Raw genomic sequence first — 20,863 nt, 5'->3', positions numbered from 1 at the left:
TAGCAATTAGACGTCAGCCAACCCTTGTTATGCGCTCTGTGTCATCTGCAGTCAAAACCTCTAGAACATGTGTCCTCCTTGATTAATCCAAACCATCCAGAATGAATGTGTTGTTTCTAAATAACTGAGAAAGCACAACCTCTATAAATGCCTACGCTGTGAGTTTTGCATTGCAAAAACGCTGTGTATGTTGTATGTTGAAATCCTACTGTGGTCTTTTGTGCCTATTAAAATCTTCTTCAGCAATGCCCATGAATCTAGCACTGTGAATGGTCCCGACTTGGTATGTATTAAAGCTAGAATAAAGATTGCCGCATAATAAAGGACCACGAGTAGTTGTCTTATTTTAGCTAAAGCTATTGTGAGACTGAGATTCAGCTCAGCAGCAGTCTCTGTGTGAAACAGGAGAAAGCACCCATTTGTTGGTTTGTATCCCACCTGTATTATTTTTGCAAATAACTCAAGGTGCAAAACATATTGTCAAGTTTCCCACGTCTGGGCCTTTCAAGTGAGTCTGAGGCATTGTTTACCTTAAAAGTCCTTTATTTAGCCTAATACACCGGCAAATGCTTGCTCGAAGGAAGCTGGAATCTGAAACCTCCGCCCCCTTGCACAATATATTAAACACAATTCTCCACCTTTCTAATTTTGTCATTAATCATATTCTCCAATTAATTTAAAGAATCAGTTTCCCTTCTGTTAGACAACCCGCCAAGTCCTTATCTTCTTTAACTTCAGATGGCCTTGAGCTACAATCCTCCTCTTCCCCCCTCCCAACCTTAATCCAATCTCTTAAAGCAATACACAAGGTTAACGTATGAAATAGCTGCTTCTTCATCTCTTGTCAAGCAAGAACATTCGATGTTAGCAGCGTTGATACATATCCAATACACCTTCCTTCTATTTTCCCCACAACCACCATCTTGTGGAGGTAGGGTTGGGCTGAGAAGGAGCGGCTGGCCCCAAATCACCCAGCTGGCTTTCATGGCTAAGGCGGGACTTGAAGTCATAGACTCCTAATGATTGGCCCCAAATCATCCAGCTGACTTTCAAGGCCAAGATGGGACTCGAACTCACGGTCTCCTGCTTTCTAGCTTGTTGCCTCAATCCAGGGGTCTTCAAACTTGGCCCTTTTATGACTTGTGGACTTCAACTCCCAGAATTCCTCAGCCAGGCAGGGCTGGCTGAGGAATTCTGGGAGTTGAAGTCCACAGGTCTTACAAGTTGCCACGTTTGAAGACCCCCTGCCTTATTCACTAGACCAAGCTGGCTCTGTGAGCCAGAATAAAGATTTCAAATAGTAAAAGAGCCACAAGCAGTTGGTCTTACTTGAATGTAGTGTTAAAGGGATTGATTAACCATTAAAAGATATTCTTAACAGTATATCTTGGTAAGTCAGTTATGGAATTGACTGCATAGTGTGGTCCCTTCTTAAGGTAAAACTTGACCTTGCCTTCTAGCTCATTTTTTCTCTAGAAGGCAATTAAGATTTTTTTAAAAAAAATAAAAAACTCCATTGTACTCTCCCAATCCCAAACCTGAGAAGTTGAATGGGCTGAAAGAGTTGATGGAGGCTGGTCATCTTCACCGTCTTAGTGGAACATCCTAACACAGGGGTAGGCAACCTTGGCTCTTTTATGACTCATGGACTTCAACTCCCAGAATTCCTGAGTCAGCCATGCTGAGGGAAAAGGGAATGGTTTCCATGCTGAGCCATGCTGGCTCAGGAATTCTGGGAGTTGAAGTCCATGAGTCATCAAAGAGCCGAGGTTGCCTACCCCTGTCCTAACCTCTAAGGCTACCCTGATATTATTGTGAAATCTAATGAAAGCATCTACTTTAAATCTCATTAAAGTAACTCAGTCCTACAAGTCATTGGACAGGGGCAGACTCAGCGGTTTGCAAAAAGCTGGGTAGAGATGTATCTCCGGTTTATGCGACAGAATACTTTAAGGGCTCAGCCAATGTGTTGGTAGAATGGCTGAGCCAGGAGCATGTGTGGCAAGGAGACAGTGCTAAAGGTTTCAAAAAAACTTCCACCAGATTAACCCTAAATGTCAACATCGTCACAAAGAGAAAATATTGGCAGGTTAAGAATGTTATCTTGCTTGCTTTCAGGAAAGCAGAAGCAAATGATGTTTGGAATCGTATGTGGAATAGAATAGAATAGAATAGAATAGAATAGAATAGAATAGAATAGAATAGAATAGAATAGAATAGAATAGAATAGAATAGAATAGAATAGAATAGAATAGAATAGAATAGAGCTGGAAGGGACCTTGGAGGTCTTCTAGTCCAGCCCCCTGCTCAAGCAGGAGAACCTACACCTTCACAGACAGGTGATTGTCCAGTCTTCTCTTAAAAATCTCCAGTGATGGTGATTTCTGGGGGGCAAGCTGTTCCACTGGTTGATTGTCCTCACTGTCAGGAAGTTTCTCCTTAATTCTAGGTTGCTTCTCTTCTTGATCAGTTTCCAACCATTATTTCTCATCTTTCCCTCTGGTGCTCTGGTGAACAACCTGGCCCCCTCTTCCTTGTGGCAGCCTCTCAGATACTGGAATACTGCTATCCTGTCTCCCCTATTTCTTCTTTTATTTAGAGTAGCCAAACCCAAGTCCCACAGCCGTTCTTCGTATGTTTTAGTCTCCAGGCCTTTGATCTTCTTGATTTCTCTTCTCTGATTTTTTTCCAAACTTTCAACAATGGGTTGCTGACCCTCATACAATGATCTGCAAAGCGTAGTTACTGGCTTAAGTCACCTTGATCACCCCTTACTGATCCAGGAGACCACAGTTTTCCCGCATGGAAAATATAAAAGAGGTATGACTGGCATGGTTTGAATGTCCTATACCCAGAGAAGGACTTTGCTCCTAAGGTCCAAATTTCTATTGGCTTCACAGTGTGTCTGAAATTACTCTTGGGCCACCTGGGCCACCGACAGAATCTACTAGAAATGTTGAAGATTCATCCAAAATTATTGGAAGACACAATAGTTAGAAACAAACATGACAAAAGATCTCAGAAAACGTGGGGTGTCTGTGGGCAGGGTTGGACCAGGCATGAGTGGCTAACATTTTCTGATGACAGGTAGACACGTTGGCCTCAATGCTGGACACGTGGGAAGCAGCAGGTCTAACCATCCCTATCCTTGCCATTTCCTCAAGGGACCTAGATCTTTCACCATTGATGGTGTTCCATTCGTGTGTGTCAAAATCCTCTCTCTTCTCTCAGTCCCAGATCCTTCACTGTATTTGAACAAAACACTGATTCTTTAAAATAAATATACAAACAAAAAAAAAACCCCCACAAATGTACAAAAAGGCATCAGTCCCTGTAAATCAAACACGCCACCCTCGCATTTCTGTCTGAGAAGATCAACCCGCCCACTTACTAAAAAGTAATAAAGACGCTTGTTTTATGGTCTGTGTGTGTGGGGGGTGATGTATTCCCTAATACACACAAACACACATACATATATATCTTTTAATGCAGAAAAACACATTCCAAAGTGAGAGGACAAAATCCTGTCACTAGAAAAGAAAAAAACGTAGAAATTCATGTCACAGGGCCACAAGAATCAAATCATAAGCACATTCACACAATCAGATTTTTTTTTATAAAAAAAAACAATTTCAAAAGCACGCAAGAAGAAAAGGAAGGCATGAACAAATGGTGCTGCTTCAAACGATTAACCGAGATCCAGGGATATATTTACTGTCTGTCCATATATTTTTTTCCCCAAATTTGTTCAGGCCTTTCTTGCACTGGTAACAACGACGATATCTCGCGCACTGATCCAGGAGCATAAGTTTGTCTCCCGCCCTGCAGTTCAAAGAGACAGAAACGTTTTAAATTTTTTTAAAAAAAATCAGCTTCTGGAGAAGAAAGACCAATAATTCAGGTTTCCTCAAAGGCTTCTATTTCAAATGTGGGGGAAATCAGGAGATTCAGGCTGTATAAAGATGTATTGCCAACTTAAGCTCTCTACAAGAATCTGACCAACTAAGGGTCAAGGGAAATGAGCGGGAGATAAGAAAGGCATTCAAGCTGAGTTGGGCTTAGATCTCTTGCAGGTGTGCAGGGACTCATGATGTATGATGTGTTTGGCTTCTCCATCCCCCAGCAACATCAGGCTCAGCCTGGTCATCTCTTCCATACCGCTGCTCATTCACTTAGGACACTGATGGCGAACCTATGACATGCGTGTCGAAGGTGAACACACAAGCATTCACCAACTTCCAATAGTAACTATACTTGAAAGCGTGCCCTCTTCTTGGATGATTGCTGGAGTCTGCAGAAGCCACATAACAATGGGGTCTGTGCTCTCGTGCAGCTTCTAGAGATCATCCAAAAGGGTTGTACTGTAATGTAATGAAAATTGCGCGAGAATTGGGCATGCTTTTGCACAATTTTTGGAGGCTGCAGAGGTTGCAGAAAAGCATTCTCCAAAGCCGCTTCTCGTGCAACTCAGAGCAGACACGGATAGACATAGAACAGAAAGACAACAGTGCCGGAAGGTAAGCGGTCCATGGCAGATCCGAGGAGTGCAGGCCCACAGGGCAATTGTATCACCCTCTCCCCCCAAGTCATGAGTCTTGGGGAAGGGCACAAAGTAAGTCTTTTTCAGTAGTAGCGATGGTGCTAGGTATTGCTGACCTAAAAAAAACATTTGTTTGCGATTTCAGAGGCTTGATTCTAGACCCAGCAGGCAACCTTAAGTTGCAAATACAGGAGAACTCCCAGATTATGCACCAGGTCAGTCTGAGGCAATGTAACCCCATCCATGACCAAAGATGGTAATTCTCCAAGGGCCAAAGAGCCTCTAACCCGGAGCCATGTTTTAGTCTGTTGCTCCCCATCCAGACCTCTTCAGCCTCCAGCCACCAAGAGAAGACAGAGGCAGCATCACTTAATTCACTATGGGCGGAAGAGTACAGCTGAGTATCATCAGCATACTCTAGATCAGGGCTCCCCAACCCCCAGGCTGTGGCCCATTATCGGTCTGGGAGCCATTTGGAACCAGGCTGCAGAAGTGGCACAAATGGAGCGGCTCGCGTGCATGCGCTTGCCCGCTGCTCGGGCGGAACCATCCCTTCTCTTCCCGTCTCCCCCCTCCACACCGGTCCACAAAGCCAGAAATTTTGGGGAATTCTGCTCTAGTTGGATGCGTACCGCTGGAAGAGCTTCTCCTCGTAATCTCGTTGTCGCTTCAGCCCTGCACTTTTCCGCCAGTCCTCTTGAATAGCCAAGTTCATCTGGAAGAGCCTCTCCATTCGCTCACCCTTCTCCACCATCCACCTAGGAGTATATCAAAAGGGTTTGAAGGCAAGGAGAATGCAGGCGGCCCTCGACTTAACAACAGTTGGTTTGAGTGACTGTTCCAAGTTACAACAACACTGGGGGAAAAGTTACCTATGACCATTTTTCACGCTTACGACCATTGCAGCCTCTTCCTGGTCACGTGATCAAAATTCCTTGGCAACCAGTTCATATTAATGAAGGTTGCACTGTCATGGGGTCATGTCATCACTTTTTTTTAAGACCTTCTGACAAGAAAAGTCAACGGAGCAGCCAGATTCACTTAACCATCGTGTTACTAACTTAACAACTGCAGTGATTCGCTTAGCAATTGTGGCAAAAAAGGTTGTGAAATGGGGTACTGCCTCATTTAGCGATAGAAATTTTTGGCTCAATTATGATCCTATGTTGAGGACTACCTGTAGGTCCATGTCCTGCTTTCATGATTCTGTTTCACCTTTTATCTACTTCCAGTTTGAGAGACGGAGGTGATGGTTCAAAAGCCATGCAGGGATTGCTAAATTAACTGCACAGAAGCTATAATAATGATAATAATAATAATAATAAAGTTGGAAGGGACCTTGGAGGTCATCTAGTCCAACCCCCTGCTCAGGCAGGAAACCCTATACCATTTCAGATAAATGGCTGTCCAGTCTCTTCTTAAAAGCTTCCAGTGTTGGAGCATTCACCGCTTCTGGAGGCTGGTTGTTCCACTGGTTAATTGTTCTAACTGTCAGGAAGTTTCTCCTTAGTTCTAGGTTGCTTCTCTCCTTGGTTAATTTCCATCCATTGCTTCTTGTCCTGCCTTCGGGTGCTTTGGAGAATAGCTTGACTCCCTCTTCTTTGGGGCAGCCCCTGAGATATTGGAAGACTACTATCATGTCCCCCCTCGTCCTTCTCTTCATTAAATTAGACATACCCAATTCCAGCAACCGTTCCTTATATGTTTTAGCCTCCAGTCCCCCAATCATCTTTGTTGCTCTTCTCTGCACTAGAGTCTCAACATCTTTTTCACATCGTGGTGACCAGGGCAAGCAAGGAATGAATGAAATCCTACTCCCTGTTTAGGTGGATCTGGATTCTTTGACTTGCCTTTGATGAAATTGAAGTTCTAACAGTTATACAATGTTATCATACAAATGAGCATTAAAATGTATGCATATTCATTAGTTCTACGGTCGCCACCATCATCTTATGTTGTCAGCCATGCCTAAGTGGGTACTCACTGGTAGAAAATGCACCAGGAGACTTCTTTTTGTTAAATGCCTAAGGAGATCCTCAGTCATCCAGGTCATGGTTGTCCCAAAGGTGCTTTTTTCAAAAGGCAACTGGACTTTCTTTGTTTTTCCCTGAAGACATTTCACTTCTCATCCAAGAAGCTTCTTCGGTTCTGACGGAATGGTGGAGAATGGAAGGATTTATATTCCCTGCATTCATCTGGTTGTTACCACTAACAACTGGATGATTGCAAGGAATATAAATCCTTCCATTCTCCACCATTCAGTCAATATTATAGGAGTTGTATTGGTTCCAAGATCACCTTTAAAATCCCTTATGGTTTGGAGCATGACTGTCTTCACCTATTTCAAGTAAAGTCTTGATAGCCATCCCCATTTCGTCATAATCCATCTGGAGCATGCCCAGAATGGGACACCTTGTTAAGAAGCAGAATCATCCAGAATGGCCATGTAACCTATCAGAGGAGCCAAATTTGTCCAGAAAAGCTTCAGCACTGCAGTTAACACAATAGCAGAATAGCAGAGCTGGAAAGGAATGGTTGTCCAATCTCCTCTGAAAAACCTCCAGTATTGGGTGCTCCAACAACTTCTGGAGGCAGGTTGTTCCACCGATTAATTGTTCTAACTGTCAGGAAATTTCTCCTTAGTTCTAGGTTGCTTCTCTCCTTGATTAGTTTCCATCCGTTGCTTCTTGTCCTGCCTTCAGGCGCTTTGGAGAATAGCTTGACCCCCTCGTCTTTGGGGCAGCCCCTGAGATATTGGAACACTGTGATCACCTTCTTTCCATTAATAGCAAGAGCAAGAGCACTTAGACTTATATACTGCTTCACATGCTTTACAGCCCTCTCTAAGCGGTTTACAGAGTCAGCAAATTTCCCCCAACCATATGGGTCCTCATTTTACCGACCTCGGAAGGAGGGAAGGCTGAGTCAACTTTGAGCCGGTGAGACTCGAACTGCCAAACTGCTGGCAGCTGTCAGTCAACAGAAGTAGCCTGCAGTACTGCATTCTAACCCCTGCACCATCACGGCTCTTAAACTAGGCATACGCAATTCCTGCAACTGTTCTTCATATGTTTTAGCCTTCAACCATCTTTGCTGCTCCGCTCAGCAGTCTTTCCAGTGTCTCAACGTCTTTTTTATATCATGGCGACCAAAACTGGATGCAATATTCCAAGTCTAGTCTTACCAAGTCATTATAAAGTAGTATTAACCCTTTACAGTTTCCATCTTACTGTTTCTTAGCTCTTTGAAACATATCTGTAGCTCTCCTTTGATCCACCAGCTGGTTAAGAATGGCTGCTCTCTTACGATCTGCAACTGCCTGCAGCTGATATTTGGAATATTCCCGAGCACGTTTCCTTCTCTCCTCCAGTTTCTCTTCATTCATGTCGTTCTTCCCAAAAATGACCTCCGTTGAATTAGGCACAAACTCAGGCAAGGGAGCCGGTCTTAATTTTAGCTATGTACAAAAAGGAGACAGAATTTAAATTTTAAAAAGACACTTTACTCATAGCAATTCATTCTTTAGGTACAGGTAAGTCTACAAATGGCGCCCAAAATTTCTGCTGCTTAAGTGAGACATTTGTTTTAAGTGAATTTTGCCCCATTTTACGAATTTTCTTGCCACAGCTGTTAAGTGAATCACTGCAGTTGTTAAGTTAATAACACGGTTCTTAACGGGACCTGGCTTCCCCGTTGACTTTGTTTGTCAGAAGGTCGCAAAAAGGGGATCACATGACCCCGGGACACTGCAGCTGTCATAAATGCCAGCCAGTTGCGAAGTGGCTGAATTTTGATCACCTGGCCCTGGGGATGCTGCAACGGTCGCAGGTGTGAAAAACGATCATAGCTCACTTTTTTCAGTACCATTGTAACTTCGGCCGCTAAACAAACTGTTATAAATTGAGGACTACCTATATACATCTCTTTCTCCCTGCCCAGAATCCTTGTGGATTGAAACAGACTATAAATAAAGAGCCTTGGTGGAGCAGTGGGCTAATGCCTCCTTAAGTAACACCAGCTGCCTGCAATTAGTGCAGGTTCGAGTCCCACCAGACTCAAGGTTGACTCAGCCTCAGTATCAAGCCATAAAAGATCACGAAGCCCTTCAGAAGCAGCTGGTACTTGGGCCGAAAAACTGATTTTTTGCTTTCTTCCGACGTAAATAAAGCAGGACTTTTTTTTAAGAACTTTTGGAAACAGAGAAGAGCGCAGTGCCCTAGAGTCGGACACGACTGGATGGGGGGAAACTTTTTCTGTTGGGTTTTTATTTTTGGCCAGCTGCCCAGAGTCACTGAGAGCGAGTGGGCAGCCGTATAAATTTTATAAGTTAATAAATGACAGGAAGGTTCTTAGCCTGATGTGCCTTTGCCAGAATAAAACCCAAGCCAGAAAGGTACGTAGATTTTATGCAGAAGTAAAAGAGCCTTGGTGGAGCAGTGGGCTAATGCCTCCTTAAGTAACACCAGCTGCCTGCAATTAGTGCAGGTTCGAGTCCCACCAGGCTCAAGGTTGACTCAGCCTTCCATCCTTCCGAGGTAGGTAAAATGAGGACCCAGATTGTTGGGGGCAATTAAGCTGACTTTGTAATAATGCCACTTGGGGTGTGTGTGAAAGCCCTAATAAAGCAGGCATATACATAGAATGAAGGCTACTGCTAAGCACATTGATTTGTGCTTCTTAGATTGTAAGCCGCCCTGAGTCTTCGGAGAAGGGCAGGATATAAATGGGATTAAAAAAAATGTAAATAAAGAAATAAGCTGCCACAAAGCTGCAGTCCCAGACATCTGGAAAACACAAGGCTGTCGACAGCATTACAGACATCTGTACAAAGTAAAAACACCGCGCTTTAAAATCAAGCACTTAAACGGGGACCTGAAAAACTGGGGGAAGTGAAGGCTGGTTTTGTATAGCGAATATTATGATCTTAAGCAGACTAATTGAAATATAAGCCTCTTTGAGTCTAGTGGGGTCTGCTTCCGGGCAAACTCGGTTTGGATTACATTGTAATCCTGCACCAAATAATTTGTAATGCCTGCAAACGTTCTGCTTGTATGGGCCAACACAGACTTTGAAAGAGTTTAAAGATCATCTGCCTCCTCTTTTACTACTGACTATCTGAACATCTGGGCTGGATCGTGATGGGAATGTCTTCCAGGATTTGCTAATTAAATTTCCAAGAATTAATTCCCGAGCCAGCCTTGCCCTCAGAATCAGCATCCCTGTTGGTTCCACTCGAATGGAACTCGTCATTTGCAAAAGCAAAGTTACACAGGTTAGTCCTCAACTTACGACCATAACTGAGTCCAAAATTTCTGTTAAGTGAGACATTTGATAAGTGAGTTTTGCCCCAATTTACCACCTTTCTTGCCACATTTCTCAAGTGAATGACTGCAGTTGTTAAGTTAGTAACCCAGCTGTTAAGGGAATCTGACTTCCCCATTGACTTTTGCCTGTCAGGAGGTTGCAAAAGGTGGATCCCGCGATCCCGGGACACTAAAAACAACATAAATATGAATCAATTGCCAGGCATCTGAATTTTGATCATGTAATCATGCTGCAACGGTTGTAAGCGTGACAAATGGTCACAGGTCACATTTTCCATGCTGTTGTAACTTTGAATGGTCACTAAAGGAACTGTTATAAGTCAAGGACCACCTGTATTTGTTCAATAAACAGATGGGGGAGAGGAGAGACATGCTGCCAAACCAGCAACTCATGATGCTCTGATAAATTATTTTTTTTGTTGTGTTCGCTAAAAAAGAGAGGCCAACCACTTTCTTTTCAGCTGCACAACTTATAAGCGATCATAAATTGTCAGTTATTGCTCTTATGATTCCCTTGGGCTGGGATGCTGCAGTTGCTTACATAAAAGCAATCCAATTAGATTTAAGGAGCTCTCTCTCTCTCTCTCTCTCTCTCTCTCTCTCTCTCTCTCTCTCTCTCTCTCATGATCACACTCTCGTATAAGCTTGTTCTAGGTTGAAATGGCTTCTATTGGCAACCAGCCGATTTACCTGTGTATCAAGGGCCGTCTTATAATTCTGCTTTTCTTCCATCTTCTCTTTTAGATATTTGGCTCTTTGGGCAGCTAATCTAGAAAGCAGACAGAAGACTAAGAATCAGCCAGTACGATTTCAGTAAGATTTAATCCTGGGTGGTCAAACTCGCGATGTCATGTGACATCGCGCAACATATCGGGACGGTTTTGCCATTGTCGGCAACGGGGTGGGCGCGGCTTCCGGATGATGCATCCAGCCCGTGGGCCGGTAGTTTGACACCCCTGACCTAGCAGGTTCATCTAGCAGGGGTAGGCAACCTCGGCTCTTTTATGACTCATGGACTTCAACTCCCAGAATTCCTGAGCCGAGTTTGCCTACCCCTGATCTAAAGCAGTGGGTGAGGATTAGGCTGCCTAAATCTATAGCATTTCCCTCGGATCTTGAAAGCCCCAGTATTGTTAACAGCTGAGCTCCCAAAGGTAAATCTGATTTAGTGAGTGTGTTGGTGAATACAATTGGGACCACCAACTTTCTCCTTAGGCAAAGCAGCTACAAAGTGAAAAAGCACATTAATGCAACTGTGCTTACAGTTTTACAGAAGGATATGATCCCAAATAAGGGATGCGGTGGCTCAGTGGGTTAGGACGCTGAGCTTGTCGATCAGATGGTCGGCAGTTTGGCGGGTCAAATCCCGAGTGCCGCGTAACAGAGCGAGCGCCTGTTACGCGTCCCAGCTTCTGCCAACCTAGCAGTGAGTGAGTCTATATGATGGGGAAGATTTCCAGAACTCAACTCATTGAGAACACTGGGTAAAAGGGCAAATTTTGTTGTCCTTTTTCTCCAATTCCCCCACCCTTATCTTTTATATATATAAATATATATATATATATATATATATATATATATATATATATATATATATATATATATATATATATATATATATAAACAATGCTGTGCTTTCAGACTCATAATTATGACATCTATAAGGCAGCAGGCTGGGGAAAGAGGCATTTAAAACTTGGACTGAATAAATACTGAGGCAGGAGATCAATTTCTCCCAAAGGTCTCACTCTTCTGCCAGCTGAACTTGCTGCAAGCGGTCAATGAAGTCTTGTTCCTGTTTTTGCTTTGCTTCTCTGGCTTTTTTGCTCTCCAGTTGCTTGTCCAAGTGCTGGGCATATTCCTCTTGCTTCTCATGAGGCGTAGAACTGGGTGGCCTCTTCTCAAAAATGAAAGACCTCTGGAAAGAGGCACAAATTTTGACGTGAACAAAAGCAACACTTGGATAGAGGGTATTTAACAAGACAAAGGGACGTGGTGGCTCAGTGGGTTAGGATGCTGAGCTTGTCGATCAGAAGGTTGGCAGTTTGGCGGGTCGAATCCCGAGTGCCGCGTAACAGAGTGAGCGCCTGTTACTCATCCCAGCTTCTGCCAACCTAGCAGCTCGAAAGCACGTAAAAATGCAAGTAGAAAAATAGGGACCACTACGGTGGGAAGGTAACAGCGTTCCGTGTGCCTTTGGCATCCAGTCATGCCGGCCACATGACCACGGAGACGTCCTCGGACAAACGCTGGCTCTTCGGCTTTAAAATGGAGATGAGCACCAGCCCCTAGAGTTGGAAATGACTAGCACGCATGTGCGGGGGAACCTTTACCTTTACCTTTAACAAGACAGGAAGAGCCTGCTGGCCATTATCTGATGCGCATAGAACATAAAACAATAGGGTTGGAAGCGACCTTGGGGATCATCTAATCCAACCCCAACTACCCATGGTAGGAGATCTATATTATTTGGGATAAATGGCTTGTCCAGTGTCTTCTTGAAAACCTCCAGTGATGGAGCACCCACAACACCAGGAGGCAAGCAATTCCATTGAATAATTGTTCTCACTGTCAGAAAAGTTCTCTTTAACTTCTCGGTTGGATTGCTCTTTAATGATCTTCCACCCGTTACTTCTTGTCCTGCCCTCTCATGCTTTAAAGAATAAATCAATCCCCTCTTCTCTGTGATAAATCTTCCCTCTCCCTTCAAGTACTGGAAGACTGCTATCACATCCCCCCTAATCCTTCTCTTCGACAGGCTAGCCCAGGGGTAGGCAACCTTGGCTCTTTTATGACTTGTGGACTTCAGCTCCCCGAATTCCTGAGTCAGCATGGCTGGTTCAGGAATTCTGGGTATTGAAGTTGACAGGTCATAAAAGAGCCAAGGTTGCCTACCCCTGGGCTAGACTTACCTAGGTTCCTCAACCATTCACCATCCGATTGAGAACATGGGCCCAATAGTCCAACAGATCCAAAAAAAATGCCTAGATAGAGAAAAGGCCAAGCTATAGTGTTGCAAAGGATGGGAGTTCTTACAAAAGGTTCGGCCGGCTTCTCATTCTTGTGTTGTCGCATGGCTTCCGCTATGCTCAGGTTATAAGATGCCACTTTCTGGTTCTGCTCCCGAGCTGCCGCCATTTTCATCTGCAGTTTGGAGAAAGAATTAAATGCTTTTGAGCTGAAAAGGGTGGGAAAGAATTGCTGAGCTGGACCAAATTGGAGAAACCAGGATTCAGAATCCGTAAGAGATGGGTCCTCATTTTACCTACCTCGGAAGGATGGAAGGCTGAGTCAACCTTGAGCCTGGTGGGACTCGAACCTGCACTAATTGCAGGCAGCTGGTGTTACTTAAGGAGGCATTAGCCCACTGCTCCACCAAGGCTCTTCCAACTTCTACATAAAATCTATGTACCTTTCTGGCTTGGGTTTTATTCTGGCAAAGGCACATCAGGCTAAGAACCTTCCTGTCATTTATTTACTTATAAAATTTATACGGCTGCCCACTCACTCTCAGTGACTCTGGGCAGCTGGCCAAAAATAAAAACCCAACAGAAAAAGTTTTTCCCCATCCAGTTGTGTCCGACTCTAGGGCACTGCGCTCTTCTCTGTTTCCAAAAGTTCTAAAAAAAAGTCCTGCTTTATTTATGTCGGAAGAAAGCAAAAAATCAGTTTTTCAGCCCCAGTACCAGCTGCTTCTGAAGGGCTTCGTGATCTTTTATGGCTTGATACTGGGCCAGGATGCAGTCTTCCTCCTTCTCCTTCCTTCTTCTCTCCTCACCCAAGTAGACAGGAACGTTCCTCTGAGCACGCTGCATGCATAGGTAGCACATCTCCTGGAGGTACACAAGGCAAAGAACGGTGTAAACCTCTATGCCCGACTGCCTCTCTATTCTAATTCTACAGCAAATCTCTTCTTTCACAAACTGGTAACCAAATCTAATCAATCAATCAATCAATCAAGATCCTCTAAAGGCAATTTAGAACTTTGGGGGTTTTGTTTTTCCTTGCATCTCATGGCATGCCTAAGTGAAGGAACAATGAGTCAAAACAGGCTACCTGTGGAGGGAATGGTTTTAAAAGACAGGAGAAAGAGCCAGTACTGAGACAATAATCAGATAAGCGGGGCTTGAGCCCAGAGCAAGAAAATCAGTGAGGGAAAGGAAAGCATATTCAAAGTTGCAAGATTCTGTTACTACAGTATACGTGTTACAATAAAATTAGTCCCGGCCTATGTGGCATTGGTTTCTTAGTCGGGACTGAAATTATACCTTCTTCCACAGAAAGTGAGAAAATGGACAGATTGTGATCTCTAAAGAATAGCTTCCAGTATGAGACAGTCTCAAAACAAATGGTAATAACTGCATAATCACCTCCATGAGAGGACCAGGTTATTCTGTCCATTTTTCCATATAAATACTCTGTGTGTGTGTGTGTGTGTGTGTGTGAGAGAGAGAGAGAGAGAGAGAGAGAGAGAGAGAGAGAGAGAGAGAGAGAGAGAGAGAGAGAGAGAGAGAGAGAGAGAGAGAGAAGAGAGAGAGAGAGAGAGAGAGAGAGAGAGAGAGAGAGAGAGAGAGAGAGGAGAGAGAGAGAGAGAGAGAGAGAGAGAGAGAGAGAGAGAATGGGTCCATATATCAGAATTGGATGGATGGCTGAATACTAGTCCCGCCTTAAGAATAATTGCTGGTTGAGGGACTTGGGCCAATCACCAGGAGATGGTGAGTTCTAGTCCCATCCTAGGCATGAAGGCCAGCTGTAGGACTTTGGGCCAGTCCCTCTTTCTTAGCTTACCTCAGCTCACAGGGTTGTTATTGTGGGGAAAATACTGTAGAAGGTTTGCTGGATATATACTTACCACCTTGTTTATAATAATTAATAAAGGAAGGATATTAAATAAAATTGACTGGAGATCAGAATCATCTCTCATTGACTAAATAATTATAGGGCATGGTAGGCCCAAGCATGGCGCAGGGACATGGCGCAGAGCCAAGCATGGCGCAGGGACCACCAACCATCCAGTTCTTCCTAATAGCAAACATCGTTTCCAGAGTTGTTATAAGTAGCTATAGATAAAAATATGAAAGGCACTACATCCAGTACCTGTCCTGCCCTATCATGCTGATCACAAATGGGGGATGAAGTCTGCGATCTGGGGGCAGAAGTTTGGGTACGGCTCACTTCCTGTTCTGTCTTCAAGGCTTCCGGAATGGGTGTTTGTTGCCTGCAGAACACAATGGGCAGCGTATGAGTGTGTAACAAAGAGCACAGAGTTTAAACTTTGCCATTGCTGATGTTGGACAAGAGCAGGCAGAGCAGAAAGGTGGAATTCAATGTGTCATTGGTCTTTGTGTGGCCAAGAGAGACCCAGTGCCACAAGAGATGGTTAATTGACTAGATTCTTGGGTATAGGCTGGAATAATAAATCCCTTGTGCTTAATCTCAACATATGATCCTGGTTCGTTGCACCTGTCATTAATCTAGACAACTGATGATCAGCATTAAATCAGAAAAAACCAACCGCACAGGTATAGTATAGGTGGTACCTTGCTCAATAGTAGTAACTGTGAGAGGGATCTCAGAGTCCTAGTGGACAATCACTTAAATACAGTATGAGCCAGCAGTGTGCTACAGCTGCCAAAAAAGCCATCACAGTGCTAGGGTGCATTAACAGGGGGATAGAATCAAGATCATGTGAAGGGTTAATGCCGCTTTACAATGCCTTGGTAAGGCCACACTTGGAATACTGCATTCAGTTTTGGTCACCTTGATGTAAAAAAGATGTTGAGACTCTAGAAAGAGTGCAGAGAAGAGCAAAAAAAGATGATCAGGGGACTGGAGGCTAAAACATATAAGGAACGGTTGCTGGAATTGGGTATGTCTAGTTTAATGAAGAGAAGGACGAGGGGGGACATGATAGCATGTTCCAATATCTCAGGGGCTGCCACAAGGAAGAGGGGATCAACCTATTCTCCAAAGTGCCTGAAGGCAAGACAAGAAGCAACGGATGGAAACTAATCAAGGAGAGAAGCAACCTAGAACTAAGGAGAAACTTCCTGACAGTTAGAACAATTAACCAGTGGAACGATCTGCCTCCAGAAGCTGTGAATGCTCCAACATTGGAGGTTTTTAGGAAGAGACTGGACAGCCATTTGTCTGAAATGGCAGAGGGTTTCCTGCCTGAGCAGGGGGTTGTACTAGATGACCTCCAAGGTCCCTTCCAACTTTATTATTATTATTATACTTTTATTCATTAAACATGAACCTCAGCCAACTGAACATTCAAATTGGCTGGTGCTGATGGTTGACACGGGTTGCTACCAGGAACCTAGGTATCAACCAGATACCTCCTTAAAATATAAGATGTTCCGAGTATTATTGTTGTTATTGTTATTATTATTGCTGGATAAGAGTCAACTGAATTCAAGTAGAGCTGGATTTAGGTCTCTTGTGCATTTAACTCCACCTTCCAGCTCTGCATGTTTTTGTAGAGTTCCCTCATCCTATAGGACACTACTGGTAGTCCTTGATTTATGACTGGTCATTTAGTGACCATTCAAAGTTATGATGGATCTGCCAGAAGATGTTTACCACCTGGTCCTGAAGTTCTGATGACTGTCTCTCCACCCTCACCTGAGGTCATGTGACCGTATTTTAGGAGCTCAGCAACTGGCCCGCACTGAGAGACACATTGCAGTGTCCCACAGTCACATGACCCCAATTGACAACATTTGTTCTAGAAGCTGCCTTTTACTTCCTGATTTTGGGGGAAATGCCCATAGCAAACAGTGAGTTTGCTAAATAACATTTGCTTAATCACCTCCACAAAACGGTCGTAAATTTAGGTCCAGTCATGTGATGTCCCATTCTACAACTGTCATGACAAGACTACAGTCACAAGGCTGGATTACAGTCATAAATCGAGAACTACCTGTATTTCTTATCATGCCACCCCAAAAACTCTTCAGCACTCAGGGAGTGTTTAACATCAGTGTCTAAGTCTCAGAAGGCAAGCAATTTGCATTCAGGGATCACATTTTTAATGCAAACTTTCTATATTATTTATTGTCCCAGAAATGTGGCTTAATCCTCGGCAACTCCCACTACTGGGCTTTGGTCCTCTACTAACAAATTTAGCAGCTCAGCCTTGGGGGACTCCACAGGCCTGTAAACATTAATGTCAGGACCCACCCCAAACCATGTCTTAGGAAGACAAAACTCTTGGAGCCAAATCTTAGTCCAAAAGAAATCTTTACTATGACATGCTTGGTTGTAGGAATACAAGACAGGACTTAATATTGTTCTACAAACTAAACCCTTATAAAGAGTTCCCGGTTCAACCCCCCCTTAACCCCATTTGGTCAGTCCCCCATCATTTACCTCGTATCATCCCTCTCGTGGGAAAAAGGAACTTGGGACCTTTTATGTTTATTGGTCTCTTCCGTGACACAAGCCAGATGATTCTACCCTAACACCCCTCTTTTGTTCCTCCAAAAGGCTTCTCTTTTCCTTTGAAATGCCTAATACAGGCTCAATACACATCCGTTCCCTCCTCCTCCTCGGGAGATGGCAGGATCCATGGAATAATGTTATGTTTATTAATATGATATAAATGGATTCTGACAATTAAAATTATTTGTTTGGGGATGGAAAGGTGGCTCCAAATGAAATGAGAACTCTTCCCGAGTATAAAGAATGGAGGTAGATTTTGGTTTATTTCCATTTCACTCCTTTTACAAGGGGCCGCGATAGCTCAGTGGTTAAAGATGCTGAGCTTTTAGCTGGAGAGCTGAAAGCTCGGGTTCAAGACCCGAGCTCCACAGAACAGGGTGAGCTCCCTTTCCTTACCCCAGCTCCTGCTCTACCTAGCAGTTCGGAAACGTGCAAATGCAAGTAGATAAATAGGTACCACTTCAGTGAGAAGATAACAGTGTTCTGTGCGCCTTTAGCATACAGCCACACTGGTTACATGATCACAGAAAGACAACTTTCAGAGTGACTAGCAAAGTATTAATTTTGATTGTAACATTAAATTCCATTCACTGGCTGTAGGATATTCCCTATTCTAAGATGGCGGCGCCTGGAATGGCTGCGGCTGCATTGGCTCTTGAAGGCGAATAGTTTTGGGAGGGATAGTAAGGGCTATAGGCCACATGATCAGGAAGATTTTAATGTGTTTGAGCAACATAGTGGAACTAAGGTAACATACGACATACGACCGACAATCTTTGCTGGCCTGGCGAGTTTCTAGTTGTTTTGGAACTGTTGGTGAGACCGTTAAAAGTCGTTGGCGCTGTTTGAATTTGTTCTACCAGCAGCAAGATCTGACTGCTGGCCCAGTGATGGATTGTATTGCAAATCAGGGCTGTTTCCAGAGGAGGCAGAGAGGACCTGGAGCTTATGGAGCGAAGGAACTGGATGAGGCTGTCGGCAGGCCCAGAGGAAGAGAGAGAGGCTTTTGGAGGAGTTGGTGGCGGCGGCAGCAGCGTGCTCCAGGGGTGAAAAGAAGCAAGGCCTCTTTAAGGAAAGGGTGGAAGAGTCAGCATCAGAAAAAGGAAAGAAGGCAAGGTTGTCAGAATACAAGCGAATTTGAGGGCTAATCCACATGGAGCCCCGTTTCCATCTGTCCTGTGTGCCATTGTTCACTCCCTAGAGACTAAAATGGACAATGTGAAATTTGAGCGGGCCCCGAACAAGGAGTATATATCGGAGGTGGTGACCCTTTGAGAGCTGTATGCAACGAAATTTCACTTTGATGTGTGCCGATTGGTGTACATTCAAAGTGACAATAAAGTTATCATCATCATCATCATTAAATGGACCTCTCTAGCTTACAGATATGAGCACCATGCCCTAGAGCAGGACCCAACTGACGTGGAAACCTTTCCCTTTTACCTCCTTTTTACAAAGGCGTGCCTTAAACTAAACACCAAGAGGCCCCTACATATTACTGTAAATTGCAGGCAAGCCAGCTGTTCAGAGGTACTTTCCAAAAGACAAAAGATCAACAGTTGGCAGGCTCCGTTACTCGACGATCCTCTAAAATATTTAAAAGCCAACCGGTGCACAAGACGCTGGCTCAACAATGGCTTGCGATGAAGAGGAAGGATAGAATTCAGTTGGACTTCATGAATAATGCTAACCACTACCAAACTTGAATTGAAAAGCAACAAAGGGAGATGAATTATGCAAGGTGAAATATGGGACTCCAAGCCTTGCCTGTCTGATCAACCAGGATCTGACTTGGATCAGAGCTGTTGTTTCAAAATTAGTTTTAACACATTTTTATATTACTTTCCTCACTTTTATATCTCTCTTCCCGTCTGTTCGCCATCTTAAATAAAGTACAATCAAATCAAAATAATGGGACCACCAGGCCAGAAAGGATGAGAAGCAACAGCCTCCCTCAATGCAAGGTTGTTTCTTTTTTATATATTATTCAACATTTTATTAGTTTATCCAAATGTTATATAAAATGCAAAAAATACAAAAGAAAATCGTGGGACAATAAGGGAGGGGAAAGCATAGGGCAAAGTAAGAAAAGGCACCGACTTCTGATTCCTTTTGCTGCAGTTGAATACATCAAACCTCAGCTTTTTATTTTTATATAATAAATATAAGCTAGTCATTTCTATAAGAACAAACCTATCTAATCGGCAAAACCCAAAATCAAAGTTTCATTTTTTCCCCCACCTCAAGCACAAAATCCAGAAGCCGTTTCCAAGCAGAAACAAAAGTAATTGTGTGTTTTTATTTTCTTTAATCAGAGCAGCCAGTTTAGCCATCTCTGCCAACTCCATCAAGTTTTGCAGCCGTTCATCCATTGTGGGAATCAAAATGTCCTTCCATTTTTGTGGATAAAGTAATCTTGCTGCCATCAACATATATAACATCAAAGACCCATATTTTTTCCCCCGTGTTTTTCCATTAAATCCAAAGAAAAATCTCTGGTTTTATCTTTATAATCACTTTAAGAATCAGTGCAGGGTTGTTTCATAAGGCCAGAGCAAAATGACCTTGCCTGCAGCAAGAATTCTTTATGCACAGAGATGGAAAGATGCGTCAACACTCCAATAGATGAGAAAAGTGATGGAGCTAGCAGAAATGGCAAAAAAAATGACTGTTTTAATTAGAGAAAAGGAATATATCTAGCTTCTCCTTCTTTTTTATAATAATAATAATAATAATAATAATAATAATAATAATAATAATAATAATAATAATAATAATAATAATAATAATAATAATAATTTTATTTGTATACCGCCCTTCTCCCGAAGGACTCAGGACGGTGAACAGGGCAATATATACTAAAATGCATAGATACAAAAATTAAAAAAGATTAAACATAATGTCCAATACAAACAACAATAAATACAGTACGTTAAAAACAATAATAAAACCCAAACCCATCAGGCCAGGCCGGCTTGTTCAAACAAGTAAGTCTTCAGATCACGCCGGAAGGAGCGAAGGTCGGGCACCATCCGGAGCTCAACCGGTAAACGGTTCCACAAATCCGGCGCACCCACAGAGAAGGCCCTCCCCCTGGGGGCCACCAGACGGCATTCTCTGACCAGTGGCACCCTGAAGAGGCCCTCTCTGTGGGAGCGCACTGGGCGGAGGGAAATTGATGCCGGCCGCAGGTGCTCCCTAAGGTATTCTGGACCCATGCCATGTAGGGCTTTAAAGGTCATTACCAGCACCTTGAATCTTAAGAGAAGAATCTCACCGATGCTCTCAGATTTAAGATCTACCTTGAAGGTGGTGGTGGTTTGGGCTTCAGGTTTTTCTCAAGTTCCTCAGTCAAACTGATCCCGGTCACTTTGGCCGGAAAAATTGCTTGACGGGAGAGAAAGCGTTTGGAGAACACGTTTTCTGTAAATAAAGCAGAGGTTATCTGGGAACTTTAGGACACAACAGCAAGCTGTCAATGAAAGAACTTTCACGCTAACTGAGGACCTTCTAGCTTCAAGAAGTACAGAGATGGAAGAGGCAAGAGAACTTG

General features: G+C 43.5%; 1 protein-coding gene across 1 annotated transcript in view; it reads right to left on the bottom strand.

Annotated features, from left to right (window-relative positions):
* Nucleotides 1–3,475: 3,475 nt before the first annotated feature.
* Nucleotides 3,476–20,863, bottom strand: part of CCDC81 (coiled-coil domain containing 81) — a gene marked incomplete at its 5' end in the record, with an annotated part of 34,055 nt that continues 16,667 nt past the window's right edge. Inside the window, 9 exons of the mRNA XM_083362126.1 lie at nucleotides 3,476–3,822; nucleotides 5,173–5,298; nucleotides 7,771–7,997; nucleotides 10,555–10,633; nucleotides 11,613–11,782; nucleotides 12,901–13,008; nucleotides 13,551–13,697; nucleotides 14,962–15,082; nucleotides 20,613–20,733. Coding sequence (XP_083218252.1) covers nucleotides 3,681–3,822; nucleotides 5,173–5,298; nucleotides 7,771–7,997; nucleotides 10,555–10,633; nucleotides 11,613–11,782; nucleotides 12,901–13,008; nucleotides 13,551–13,697; nucleotides 14,962–15,082; nucleotides 20,613–20,733 — 1,241 coding nt within the window. The 3' untranslated portion in view covers nucleotides 3,476–3,680. The remainder of the gene's footprint in view (nucleotides 3,823–5,172; nucleotides 5,299–7,770; nucleotides 7,998–10,554; nucleotides 10,634–11,612; nucleotides 11,783–12,900; nucleotides 13,009–13,550; nucleotides 13,698–14,961; nucleotides 15,083–20,612; nucleotides 20,734–20,863) is intronic.

Source organism: Vipera ursinii, assembly GCF_947247035.1.
Source record: "Vipera ursinii genome assembly, chromosome: 4".
NCBI classification, from domain to species: domain Eukaryota; kingdom Metazoa; phylum Chordata; class Lepidosauria; order Squamata; family Viperidae; genus Vipera; species Vipera ursinii.
This window is presented reverse-complemented; position numbering and strand designations above follow the sequence as displayed.